The sequence below is a fragment of the Rhagoletis zephyria genome, unplaced genomic scaffold (genome assembly GCF_001687245.7).
Source record: "Rhagoletis zephyria isolate East Lansing unplaced genomic scaffold, Rhagoletis_zephyria_1.1 Rzeph_scaffold_01125, whole genome shotgun sequence".
Taxonomy (NCBI): domain Eukaryota; kingdom Metazoa; phylum Arthropoda; class Insecta; order Diptera; family Tephritidae; genus Rhagoletis; species Rhagoletis zephyria.
In genome coordinates, this window is record NW_016158209.1 from 123524 (window position 1) to 137891 (window position 14368).

Below are 14368 nucleotides of genomic sequence, written 5' to 3' on the forward strand. Positions count from 1 at the left end.
AATTATTTTTAATTTTTGTCTAAATAATCTGCAAGTAATTCCTTTTAATTTTTAAATTATATGTCTCAGGTAACAGTTATTGAAGACTTTTATTTATAAAAGTCGTCAATAAAAATCAGTCAGTGATTTTTACTCAACATAAAACAGTCAATGACTTTTATTTTTTAAGTCATACAAATCAAAAATAATTGTTATTCTGTTAAATTTTCATAAAAATTACAAGAAACTAATTTATTTTCAAATTTTATTCTGGGTGAAAAAAGAAATCGATTGGTATGTATGTATGTATACTTAGTTGTAGAAAATTTTCTTCATAGTGAGTTTGTCAAAGATAGTTCTCATCAATAACTGTTATGTTCGGTACCGAATTTGAACATAATAAAGTGCAAGTTTTAAGTGGCTAGAACTTACCGTTGATTTTTGAAAATTTTCTTCGCTGACGGTGTCAGCCGTTTTTTTCCATATAAAATAAATTTTGTTAATGCTTTGTATGGAAGAACAGTGGCGAAAATTGCCAAAATTCAACGGTAGGTTCTAGCCACTTAAAACTTGCACTTGATTGCAAAGTTTTTGTAGAAAGTTTGCAACATTGATTCATATGGTTTTTTCATATGGTTTTTGTTATAGAATCAGCTACTTATACTTTAAATAAAAATTAACGAAAAACATTTTTAATGAAACATTTTGAATATCGTGAAAAAAAAACTAAACAACGAATACTTCTGCGAGTAACTGTATTTACATATTTGCATAAACATACGGATTATTCATGGGCGCAAATGTACGAAATGAATCACTTTTCTCCACTGCAAGTTCACTAGTCTAGCGCCCAGAGTTCAGGTTCAAAAACTAGTTGGATGTCAAAGAACTTTTTCTATGATTTTGTTTAACATACATACATACATACATAGATTACTTATGATTGGCTCCTTTTTCTTGCTCAATTATGTTTGACTGCCGTAGATGCTATCTCACACCAAATTGGAATTGTGGTAAAAAAGAGTTAATTGGAGCAAATTTTAAGTGCGGCGAAAGCGTAGATCTTGTGTCAATTAAGCTAAAAAAAAATTGGTAGAACCGATTATATTTGAGCAGTAACCGAAAATAATCAAATTTTTATTTTTTGTGCAAAGACAGGTTGTGTCACCTGCACAATCTCGGAATACTTCAAATCATGAACATCATTTCGAGGAAACCCGCAGCAAACCTCAACTTAAGATTTCCGAACCATTCTTATTCCACTTCTAAGTTCTACAAAAATACATAAAATACGTACCTGCATATGGATATAAAGATAAAAGTTAAGCATATTTATGTATGAATTGCCTTGGCGCCAAAAATGAACACTTCAACAAAACAACAATAAAAAAGTAAAAACTAATTTGTCATTAATTAACTGGATTTACTGGTATTTTGTATTTGTATGATTTGTTTGGCTGATCGCTTTTCCACAGCCAGCAGCCATTTAATTTGTCTCACATTAGACTGTTTCACGTGTTTTTCGTTGGGCTCGTCAAGTCATTGCTCTCCAAGCGTCACAATAAGTTTGTTTTTAGCTGAAAAAAGTGTTTTTTTTTTGACAGCTGTTTTAAAAATAAAACCCGGTTAGACACGGTTTTTTCTTCTTTTGGTGGGCATTAAAATGTATTGAAATGTCAATTGGCTTGTGAAAATCGCAAAGTGGTGAGCTAGTTTACTTATACTTTACTTATACTTGCGTACACACATACATATGTATATANTTTTGTATTTGTATGATTTGTTTGGCTGATCGCTTTTCCACAGCCAGCAGCCATTTAATTTGTCTCACATTAGACTGTTTCACGTGTTTTTCGTTGGGCTCGTCAAGTCATTGCTCTCCAAGCGTCACAATAAGTTTGTTTTTAGCTGAAAAAAGTGTTTTTTTTTTGACAGCTGTTTTAAAAATAAAACCCGGTTAGACACGGTTTTTTCTTCTTTTGGTGGGCATTAAAATGTATTGAAATGTCAATTGGCTTGTGAAAATCGCAAAGTGGTGAGCTAGTTTACTTATACTTTACTTATACTTGCGTACACACATACATATGTACATACGTACATATGTACGCAGTTCAAATTTTAACGTCTACCAACTCAAGATGACTTCACTCACATTTTCATGTTTATCTANACTACGACCCAGTGGACCACCTGGTCCTCAAATTTTTGCAGGGTATGTACGCAGTTCAAATTTTAATGTCTACCAACTCAAGATGACTTCACTCACATTTTCATGTTTATCTGTTTTGTGCAAAAAGTAATGAAAAATCGCTGAAAAATTTTGCGCAAAGGCTAAATAGCAAAAAATAATAAATTCACGTTTGATACTAATTAAGTTGATTGATTTCTATTGCCGGCAATCGTTTTTTTTTTTAAGTTGCTTATGTAGATATGTATTTATGTCGGTATATTCACATACATATGTATAAAAACATACAAAAACATCAAATTTTGAAACTTGGAGTCGATAGTTTTTTTGATTTGGATGAATTTTGTTCAGAGCTTTTCTTTCATCATATATCTCAAAACCTATTATAGTAGAAAATAGAACAAGTCATTTTAAAGGTGATATTTGATAATAAAAATCGAAAAGTACAAAAATTACAGAATTTTTATAAAATACTTCTCACTGATCTTAAAAGATCCTCCCGTCATTCGGCTAATTTATACCAAATTTTAAAGGCAAAATTCCAAACAAGATAGTTTTAAATCAAGTCGTGTCGCTCCACACGAATGTTTGCCCTTTCGATCCACAGACAGATGACCAAGAAATTGAAGGAGAATATTGGCATGTCGCTTAGTGATTCCAATTGGGGCCTGCCTCTTACAAGTTCATTCCTGTGTGCGAAACATTTCGAAATGGATGCAGTAGGACCAAAATTATTAAAAAAATATGCACCTCCCACTCTGCATCTTGGTAAGTGTTGGGTTGCTTTCGATTCATAGCTCTTGTTCAAATGCTTTAAAAATCCACAGATACATTAGGATGTACACTAGGGCCATCCGAAATTATTTGTGTGATCTATGTTTATATAAATATTGTAAAAAAAAGTATAGGAACTTTTTCCGTTCGCCATGCGTACCGCCCGGTGCAGGAGCCTCAAAACTTTGTAATTGACCCAGAAACGAATAAAGATGAACGCATTTCCGCTAACGCAAGTCATGCAAAGATATGTAGAGCTTATCAACTGATGCAAGTCAACATTCTATTTCGTTTGTTAAAACAACACTGAACGCTATGTATTCCTTTAATGTGTCAGAGAAGGCCTTGGCCCAAAAACCCAATTATATATCATCTAAAACATATACGGAGAAGGTAACAGGGAAAATATTATCGGCAATAAAAGTTTTTTTATGATTAAAGCCATCATTGCCAGAGGGAAGAACGTCATTTTCTACTCCGTTGTTCGAAATGCTTAAAAACAATTTAAGCAGCAACTGTCCCGTGTGACTTGCTACAAATAACGCCAGAGGTCCCATATTTCATAAAGAACGGCAAAAGGTCCACTTCATTGTCGATAACTGTCACATTATCAAATTTATTCGAAATAATCTCCACCAACATGATGGAACGTGTCAGTTTTAAACGAATTTGGAAACTATATGCCATTGACAAAGCGAATATTTTCAAAAAATGTCCAAAAACTGACCGATTCAACTCAAGATCCACCAAAATGTGTAGCAACTCCATTGCAGCCGGAGCACAAAAGACATATAGTCAAAGCTTTCTAGCCTCTGCTGTATATTAACAACTGCGCGAACGCTTCCTAGAAATGTTGTAATAGGTTCAATGGCTCTTTCGACGACCTTCACGGAAAACCTATTTCCCTTAAAAATTCTCTTCGATGTCCTCCATTTCAAAATACCCATGGCAGATTATTTAAATCGTATAGCAAAGTCTTCTCAACAGAAGCTATGCCTTGACGGCTTTATTTTAACTCTAAAAGTCACCATCAATTTTTCACAGGATATTTTCTGGGTATAGGAATACTTCGTTTTTACTATGGGGCAAACTCGATCAAGGCGCGGTCTAGAATTTTTTTTTTTTGAAGAATAAGAACAAGTTTGGTATTTAGTTAATTTTGCCACGAAAATTTTACAAAACTGGTAGTGATTGGGAAAAAGGGGACGTAAACCTGGACTAGAATACACTTAAAGGGCATTCTCTTATGGCTACCCTTGATTCTCCAGAACATCTTGTCCTCGAAAATGTCGATATCACAGATGGCCAGTTCCCTCACCCCTGATATCCCGGAAAAACCAACCGAAATTCAAATCTAACGTTATTGTACAGAGTATGCCATGAAAAGTGCGCTGATCTTATGATGAGAACCGATAGATATCTTCTTAAATTAACAGGTTGCCTGTCCAATGAATCACATGTGATTCATGGAAACAGTTTTTTACCTTGTCTCACAAGTCCATGCATCATATATGAGCAAAATCGATGTTGACTTTAGATACATATTTGTAGGTATTTTGCAAAAAATATAGTGTTTTTCTGTGGAAACATATAAAACTGTTGTGGATTGAATATGATACATAGGACGTACCTTATCGAAAACTATTTCCCACCTTTATGTATTATAAATGAGAAATTAAATATTTTATTTTTTTTTGCATAAGGGCATATAATCTACGCTCTTTGCATATTTTTATATGCAAATAATATCAAATCAGATAAAGAATCCTGAAAAGAACGTGGGACGTATGCCATGAAAAAAGATCTATTGCATGAGGACAGGGAACCTGTTAAAATTAAGAGGACCTCATTTGCGCAGCATAATTTAGAGACCCCAATGATCTCAGTCTCATAAGCCTGCAGGTCAAAACTGTCGAGTTATGTCAGATGCAGATGTCTCTGTATAACGACCTCTTCAAAACCGGTATAAAATCTTTAATTGCTGCGGCTATTAGAGGCAGAACCCGGGTTGTGGTTGTAACCCCAAAAAGCCCATTCGAAATTGGGCTTAAATTAGTCCTTATAATAAGAAAAAATATAGACTACCATTACCTTATTATACGCCTTATCGTGCATTGCAGCAGCGATGTCGGCGAATACCGTATTTCTTATTTCTGCTTATGCCAATTTTTGGTGGGTATACGTATACATAAAAATATGTAAATATATGTGCATACATATCTACATTTAAATGTATGTAACAATTGTTTGCATTGCAAAGAGTTTTGAACACTACTTTAAATATGAACTGCCTTACCCACTCTTATTTTTAAATAATTTCCGTTGACATCCAAAAAAATTTAAAGTTTCGTCTGATTTCTCTCAGAGCAATGCTTTGTATTTGCAAATTTCAATCAACAAAAGCAAATTCTCTCAATTTTTGCGGCACCATCAGGGTTAGAACTCCTGCTAGCCTAAATCGGACTGAAAGCCGCAGTAGATTCTTTATATATCGCGCGTTTACTGGTACAACGTCATAACCGAAATATATCGGTCTTTTTTAAATTAAATATTCAAAAATTCCGACTTTTTTATTGCCGACCTTTTATGTTGTTAAAAAATACATCGCATTGGCTGCGTTTCTTTATACATTCCGGATAATCCCATTTCACAGCCGGAATAAACAGAATACGTTTGAAATATACGTTAACATATCATCAGGAACGTTCTAAAGAATAAGTAAACAAAAAAGTTTATTCCAAACGTTCAGAATGAATAAAGAAATTCAGCCTTTATCTTTCAATTCTCTGCAATTATACCTATTTATACTCGTCTTTTATTTCCAACAAGTGTAGTATATTCTAGTGAACGTAAGTAACTTTTATCTTTTCTATGGCACAAAAAAGGAAATATTTACAAAAATGGCAGCACAAATATTTTTGATTTTGGTAAAAGTAAAGAATAAGCTCGATGAGCTAGAAAAAAAGAAAAAGTGGGCGTGCTGATATGAATTTTGTTTTGCTGCAAATTAAAAGGGGCGAGAGGCACAAGGGGCCAAAGTGGAATTTTGAACATTTTCAAAAATATATTATTTATTTAGATATACATACTGAATGAAAGGTATTTCAACTTCCTTTTCAACCATATTCACGTTTTAACTTGCATTTTTTTCGAGAACGAGAAGTAAAGTTTATAAATGTGTATATCTCTAATTTATTACTGAGACTTATAAATTTATACCTTTTGCATCAATTATGCAGCGAAGAAAACAAAAACAAAACACAGAGACAGGGAACTGTCAAATCGATTTAAGAATGTGCTCGTGGGAATGGGGTAATACGCGATCGTAATTGTGGGAGCGAACAAAGTAATTCAGGACACCGTGGGAAAATGGTATAAGAATGATCAAGTTGCATACATTTATTATAAGTAACTGCATCTGTACGTTTTATAAACTAAGATAATTTAACTTCTGGAATTTTTTCAAATACTTCAGTAGGTGTACTTAATTATTTTCAAAGTAAAATCGAGTAGATTTTTCTCAAAAATCGCAGTAAATCTAGTACGATAGGTGTGGAGTCCCAATGCTTAGCACTATCTGCATTTCGTTGTTTTGTTTACTTTGCTTTTTATTTGGTTCCAGCTGCTTTGTTTTTGTTTTTCTTTGTACATTCGCCTACCCTAGTCGACGAAGTTGAAGATCAACGAAAGGCCAGCGGCTTAGTGTTGCCAACTCTTAAATGCACGGTGTAGAAAACAAATGTGGAGCATTCCGTATGCCGCACTTTGGTGTACCTGATTTTTACAATTCTCAAGTAAAAGTAAACAACGGCTCAGAAACTTTAAATGCATTAAAAATTTACTGATACTATCACGAAAATCTCCGTTTTTAACATTTTCTTTGGCAAATCTGTTTATAAATCGTATATGAGAAGAAAGATTGCCTTATTTGAAAATTGCCTATAAAATTTGTCTATAAGGTAGTCAAATGTCAGAAAATAAAGAGATAAAGCTGTTTTATAACTTCACTTGTTTATTGCGTCATGAAAATTTATCTAACAAAATGAAACCACGTTCGCTATGGAAAAATTTATTTTGAAGTAAATTGACTGTTTGGACATTTCCTTTTATCATACTATTCGGCTTTGTTTGTCATCGCTGCCGGGAATGGGCAGCCTTTTACTCTATCGTTCTTGTAAAAAATGTTCTAAATACTTAAGAATGAATTTTGATAAATAAATAGCTCAAAAAGAAGCTAGAAATAAGTTAGAAGTTTTGTTAATTAACAAAACGATCGCTTGCGATGAAAGGTACAACAATTAAGCTGATGCCAGATGAAACGCTTGTTTCGCTTTGCGTGACAGATTCGCTTTGACAGATAAGATGGATTGTATGAAAATGCACAAAGCATGCCACATATATCGTTGCAGCTGCAGCGCGAAGCGAAATGATGGGCAACTCCCATCTTTTTGCGCGCTTTGACAATCAGCTGTTTTTCGTACTGATAAAAATTTATCCAGTAAAAACTTGCAACTTCCGCTGTCAATTTCCCGTACTGTGGAAGTTTTTGCGTACGAAAACACCGAAACATGAAAATTCGTAAAAACCATTTACTGGAAATGAGTAAACAAACACGCCACAAAGTTTTATCTGACATCAGCTTTAAAAGCGAATTTCTTGAAATCTGCAGGACGCTGGCAACTTTGTACGGCGCTCTATCGGCAACAACAAATGCACTCGTTAACTTGCTTTCTGTCGTTGGTATTGTTATTTCGCTCTTTTGCTTCCCATTTTCGCCGCACAGATCAAACTTTTTTTAATTGTCTTTGTTGTGTTTGCTGTTTTTGTTCCAGTATTTGTGTTTTTGCAATTTTTACCATCATTCTCTGCTCATATAAAATGTCTGCGCAACCGACTCGTCAAATTTACTTTGTCGTTGGATTTTCGCGCGTTTGCTGGTCGGAGTAATTAGTTCGCTTAAATTTCAGTTTTTAGTTGAAATAATAAGTTTAAATAAACATTACAGTTGAAATTGAATTAATATCGAGTCTAGCTAGTGTTGGTCGCAGTTCACACAGTGCGTTTAGTGAATTTTCTGCACGTTGTTAAAGAGTTTTAGCATTTCAAAGTGGTTAAAGTATATGCGTCAGAAAAAACAAGTATAGCAAACAAAGTGCTGCAGGATTTGTTGCATAAAATATCAATTCTTTCTACATTTTGAGTGCGCGATTTGCGAAAATTTTATTTTGGAAGCAGTTTTTGCGGCTAATTAGAATTTTTCCCATTGGATTAACTACAGTTTTGTGTAAGTACGAAATACATATTCTAGTCGGCCATCTTGCTGCATGCATATGTAGCTGTGGAAAAACTGCATTTTGTTGCCAAAAACAATTAATTCCATGCAAAGTCATAGTGAAATTTAGCTACAATATTTATTTAATTTTCTAAATTTTAAACCTGTACCACAGAAAATATGTTTGCGGTTCAGATTTATGTACATTTCATAAACATACATGCATATTCTTTATATGTATTTAATGCATTCTTGTATATAATATATGTATAGATGTGTGTATTTGTATATTAGGGTGGTCCTTAAATGTAGGAAGGTAATTTTTACATCAGATTTCCCAAGCCTCAACCCCTACGTCGATGCTACTGTAGTCGAAGATATCACATATAAATTTTGGTCCCGATTGCAGACGATTGAGGCGTGTCGCACTGGGGGCTAAGTTCAGATTACCCAATGAACCGACTCCAATCGGAATTCGACTTTAGAAGTATCGATTTTGGGCATTAAATGAAAAAAAGGTACTCTATGAATTTGTACAACGATTTTGGGTTGCTGTGCCCAAACGCGTGAATCGAATCAAAAACCTTTTACACACACTTGTAAACAACAGTTCACGCGGGAAATGTTTAGTAGCGCTCACATCGTTTTTAGGGTGGGGGCGGAGGGGCGAGGGGCGGAGCCCCCCAAACCCTCCCCACTAGAAAGGGGACAGTCCCCGCTTTCTAAAAAGGCGTATTCTCCCTTGGGCTCCTCCCACAGGCCCCTAGGGAACCGTTTGAAAAAGGGGGAAAACAGAATTTTCTTAGGCAAACTGAGCAGTTTGAAGTGGAATATGACCCAACTAACAGAAACCGTGGGATTATTTAATAAAAGAAATTATGCCAAATTAGATATCGGGCGATTTTGAATAAATAATAAAAAAGTTAATTAAAAAAAGAAAAAACAAGTTTTTATAAAAAAAAAAATTTCTTTTTAACAAATGTATANAACTGAGCAGTTTGAAGTGGAATATGACCCAACTAACAGAAACCGTGGGATTATTTAATAAAAGAAATTATGCCAAATTAGATATCGGGCGATTTTGAATAAATAATAAAAAAGTTAATTAAAAAAAGAAAAAACAAGTTCGGCCCCCTTTGCGACACTCTTTAACCGACTCCAATCAGAACTAAAATTTATATGTGATAACCTCTACTACGGTAGTATCGATTTTGAGTATTAGATAAAAAAAATCCATTTTAATTTTTTGGGTCAATAGAGAAATCTGTACTTTGCCCCTGCGCGACACGCATTAACCGTCTCCAATCGGGACCAAAACTCATATGTGATATCTGTGACAGTGGTATTACCGATTGAGGGGGTGAGACCTAAAAAAAGCCTTTCTTCGATTTTTTAAGAACCACCCTAATGTATATATATTTACATAAATATGTTTATACGTATTATATGCGTATATGTATATGTACGTACATACAATTATCCCAGTGGAAATGTAATGTGTGGTAAACGAAAAAATAACCAGTAAAACAGCCGTTTTCACATTCGAAAATGCATTATTTTTCCCAGGCGATGTCCTAAGAAAAGTGGGGCATCCAATTTTGAATTACCAGTAATGCAGGAATGAATGTGATTTAATATGAATTTTTTGCGAGTTTTTGGATACATTAGAATGCAGATTACATATTAAATTCTAATCGAATCTAGAACTCATAAGAAATACATACATTACATTATTTATCACGCATGTAATCTACACAGTCGGGTCTACGTAACCGGAACGACCCAGATTTATATCTGGCGAAGGAATGTCACTCCAGCAACACTTCCCACAGACTCTCGGGGCAATCTGTTTGCTGTTACAAAACACATCATAATGAAAGGCTCGTTTGAGCCTTAATAGTTGTAGCTGTTTTTTTTTGTCACTAATGCTTAATGTTCTATATTTGGCCGGTTGATTACCTACTTCAAAAATATTTGTTTAAATTAAGCAAAATTTGTGTTTTACTAATAATTATAGACAAAACATCGGATAGTTTATCAAATATATTAATTCTATTCCATTTATGTATATACATATGTACATATGGTATATGAAAAGCTTTATATTAAAGGTACCATATACAATTTTCTTTGTATTTTATCCCTAAAATTTTCGGGCTTTTCTCATGTATGTACATACATACATACATAGGTACTTGAAAGAAAAACAGGTTTGACTTTATTAAATTCCTTTGGTGTTCTTGTTTTATTTGCACCTTCTAGCCGTTCCTATGTGGATATGTACATTAGGGTGGACCTTTAAAAATCAGATGAGCGATTTTTTCGGTGCCACTCCTTCAATCGATAATACCACGGCCACAGATGTCACATATAAATTTTGGTGCCGACTGGAGAGTGTTAAGGCGTGTCGCACAGGGGCCAAAGTTCGGATCCCTCTACATAGGGACAAAAAAATTAACATTAATTTTTTTTGCCAACACACCCAAAATCGATAGTACCGTAGTCGAATATATATCGTCGCCTGCGTAAAAGATTGTCGTAAGCGCAATTTTAATGATTTTTAGTTATAGGTGCAGTTATATGTATATATTAACATAAGGTCTTTCGATTGGTGTTATCAGTTTTTAGATATGTCCTTTAGTTTTCCAGATATTGATTAAAATGTTTTCGATAATTTAGTAAAAATTTAGCTAGTGATGCAGTCATATTAAATTAATCAATATTCTTAAAAATGTCGTTAATTTAGTAGAAATTTTTATAAAATTTTGTCGTATTTCATACAAAGTGGCTACCAAATTGTGGACAAATGACTACGACAAAATTTTACTAAAAAAAATCATAAACTTAAAACTAATTCACAATAAACATTAAAAATTAAATATAAGAATTTTGTGATCTAGTAACATTTTCAGAGACTTAGTAGTATCAATTTGGGGTATGAGTTGGCAAAAAAAATTTAATTATAATTTTTTGGGTCTCTATAGATGAATACAAAATTTGGAACCAAAATTTATATGTGATATCTTCGACTATAGTAGCATCGACGTAGGGGTTGAGGCTTAGGAAATCTGATGTAAAAACTTGCTTCCTACACTTACGGACCACCCTAAGGTACCTACGTCCGTATGTAGATATGTAAATACTTGGTACACACTCTGTACATAATTTACTGTCCTCCCTATTCGGTTAAGTTTTAACTACATATAGGTCTTGCTGTATATGGATATGTTCGCTTGTTCTTCATCTCGCAGCTCCTCCAATTTCGCTGGCTCATGGTGCCCTATAAGCACAGCGGCAGATGCAATGGAGTAAAGAACAAAGGCATATGCAGCAAACTCCGCTCATGTACATACGACAACAACAACAATGACGTATACAAAACAAAGAGCGACAACAATTGATTACATTGTTATTCCAACTTTTCTTTCCTACTTGGTTTTTAACATACTGACTGTGCCTCACAGAATAGTGGAAATATTACTCAGCGCAATAACGATCGCCAAGATCAAGTTTGAAGTCAGAATTGGACAAAATTTATTCGAATTACGAAAAATAAATAAATTATTGTTTTCGTTATTCAAAAATAATAAAAAAAAGTACTTGCATTGTCAATTCTAAGCGGACATTTTATCCTATATACATAATTGANAAAAATAATAAAAAAAAGTACTTGCATTGTCAATTCTAAGCGGACATTTTGTCCTATGTACATACATACATAATTGGGCGTATTTAAGTAATTTTTTCTTCAACAATTTAATTGCAATATTTTTCTCTCTTTCAGCCTCTTTCACCCGCAAAGCGAACAGCACGGCACCTGAAAATTTTAATTATTGCATCAATTCAAAAAAATTCCAGTCAAATTTTTAAACTCAAAGGAGAAAGTTAATTTCAAATAATAATAGGCGTATATTTTTAAATTCAAATCGATTTTCGAAAGCTCTTCAATCAAAGAAAATAAAAGCATAATAAAAATGGTGCATCCAGCTGAAAATACTGCAAATGCCACAGCCGCTGCTGCTGAACTAACAGCTGCTGAAAAAGAAGGTAAGTTTCAAAACTTATCTACATGCATCTATTTGGAGAACCTCTAAAAATTAAGTATTACGCTGTCAGTTGCAAAATAACGTGCCGCCGAAGTTATTTCCAAGCGCCGCACTACTCCGAGCGACTGCTTTACATTCTACATAACTTACTTTGTAAACCGGCTCAGAAGCATGTCTGTCACGCCTTTGTTAAAGTAAGGGAGATTCGACAGGAATGTGGTAAATGTACATTTGGTACCAGACAGTCGCTCGGAGTACATTCATAAACATTATAAATTTAATACAAAAAAAGTTGTTAAAATAAGAATCAATACCAATAATAACTGGTTCATACTTTACCGGCTAAAACTTTACGAAGGAATTCTACTTGGATGAACTTCTAAAAATTAAANTGTTAAAGTAAGGGAGATTCGACAGGAATGTGGTAAATGTACATTTGGTATCAGACAGTCGCTCGGAGTACATTCATAAATATTATAAATTTAATACAAAAAAGTTGTTAAAATAAGAATCAATACCAATAATAACTGGTTCATACTTTACGGGCTAAAACTTTACGAAGGAATTCTACTTGGATGAACTTCTAAAAATTAAAAAAAATATCGGCTATGTGCATGATTCAATAACACAAGGTTATGTAATTTGTGACAGCTAAAATTTGATCGCCTTTTGCGAAAACGGTAGTAGAAAGGTACTAAGAAAGGTACTAAGTATACAATTAGAAGTGAAATGTGTATTATTAATTATATGTGAATTTGCAATATATTAGGTGTTTTAATGGAAATACCAAGCAATACGTAAAATAATAGATTTTTAATTTAAGTTATTCGTCATTTCCTGGAATAAAACTAGAATACTGACCGTTCAGCTATGCAAAAACAATAAATGCAGATCAAAAGAACTTTTTACGCTCATTTCAACCGTGTCAATTTAGCGCAAGTAAAATATAAACCTTCTNTGTATTATTAATTATATGTGAATTTGCAATATATTAGGTGTTTTAATGGAAATACCAAGCAATACGTAAAATAATAGATTTTTAATTTAAGTTATTCGTCATTTCCTGGAATAAAACTAGAATACTGAGATCGTTCAGCTATGCAAAAACAATAAATGCAGATCAAAAGAACTTTTTACGCTCATTTCAACCGTGTCAATTTAGCGCAAGTAAAATATAAACCTTCTAAGGTTACAATTCAATTCTTTGATTTTTTTTAAATATTAATATCTTATGAACCACATAACCGATTAAAAAACTAATAACGTCACCCTAAAGATAATCAATTTATCTTTCAGCTGATATACATAATTGAAATTGTTTTTTATATATTTAAACCAAAACCACTAAAAAACGAACATATGTTATTTTTTCATGAAATAACCTTTTTTGAAAAAACTGCATGATTAATGGTAAAGAAATTTATATTATTTAGAAAGTACAAGCTATTATCTTTAATTCGATATACATATTTTATCATGATCTACTTTTGGGTTTTAAGAATTAAGTGATAATAAAAAATATAAGTAAGCAAAACGAATAAACCTCTTATATCTTACCTCTCTGAACTTGGCAGGACAACTTTTTCTCAAAGCAAAAATTCCTATCGCATAATTTTGCCGTTAATTATCCGTAAATTATCCGTGAAAAGAATAATTTTGCCGCGGACATATTTTAAAAAATATCGAGTGCCCTGCTAACTTCCCTGCTAACTTCCACGATATTTTTTAAAATGTTTCCGCGGCAAGATAATTCTTTTCACGGATAAACAACGGATAATTTACGGCAAATTATCAGATGTTGTTGTTGTTGTTGTAGCGGCACTACTAAGCCCCGCCTGTTTCGGGTCAACTTTTAATCATTATCGTCAAGCTCAACTAACGGTAGGCCCAGGAAACGAGCTGTTTCGATGGGGTCGGACCAAAGGGAGTGAGGTGTTAGTTGAGTCGGATTGAGCTGGCATGTGCAGAGGTGGTTGGTGTCTTGGGGGGAGTCTCCACATGCCGGGCACTCATTTGGGATGTTTGGGTCGAGTCTGGACAGGTAGCTGCTTAGGCGGCTACAATATCCAGACCGTAACTGAGCCAGGGTAACGCGGGTCTCTCTAGGTA

General features: G+C 33.7%; 1 protein-coding gene across 2 annotated transcripts in view; it reads left to right on the forward strand.

The window, feature by feature from the left end:
* The first annotated feature begins 7828 nt into the window (after positions 1–7828).
* Positions 7829–14368, forward strand: part of stai (stathmin) — a 16417-nt gene continuing 9877 nt past the window's right edge. Inside the window, exons 1-2 of one of the 2 annotated variants that reach the window (XM_017616007.1) lie at positions 7829–8225; positions 11998–12260. In XM_017616007.1, the coding sequence (XP_017471496.1) occupies positions 12188–12260 (73 nt within the window). In that variant the 5' untranslated portion in view covers positions 7829–8225; positions 11998–12187. The remainder of the gene's footprint in view (positions 8226–11997; positions 12261–14368) is intronic. The other variant, XM_017616008.1, reaches the window with a different exon arrangement.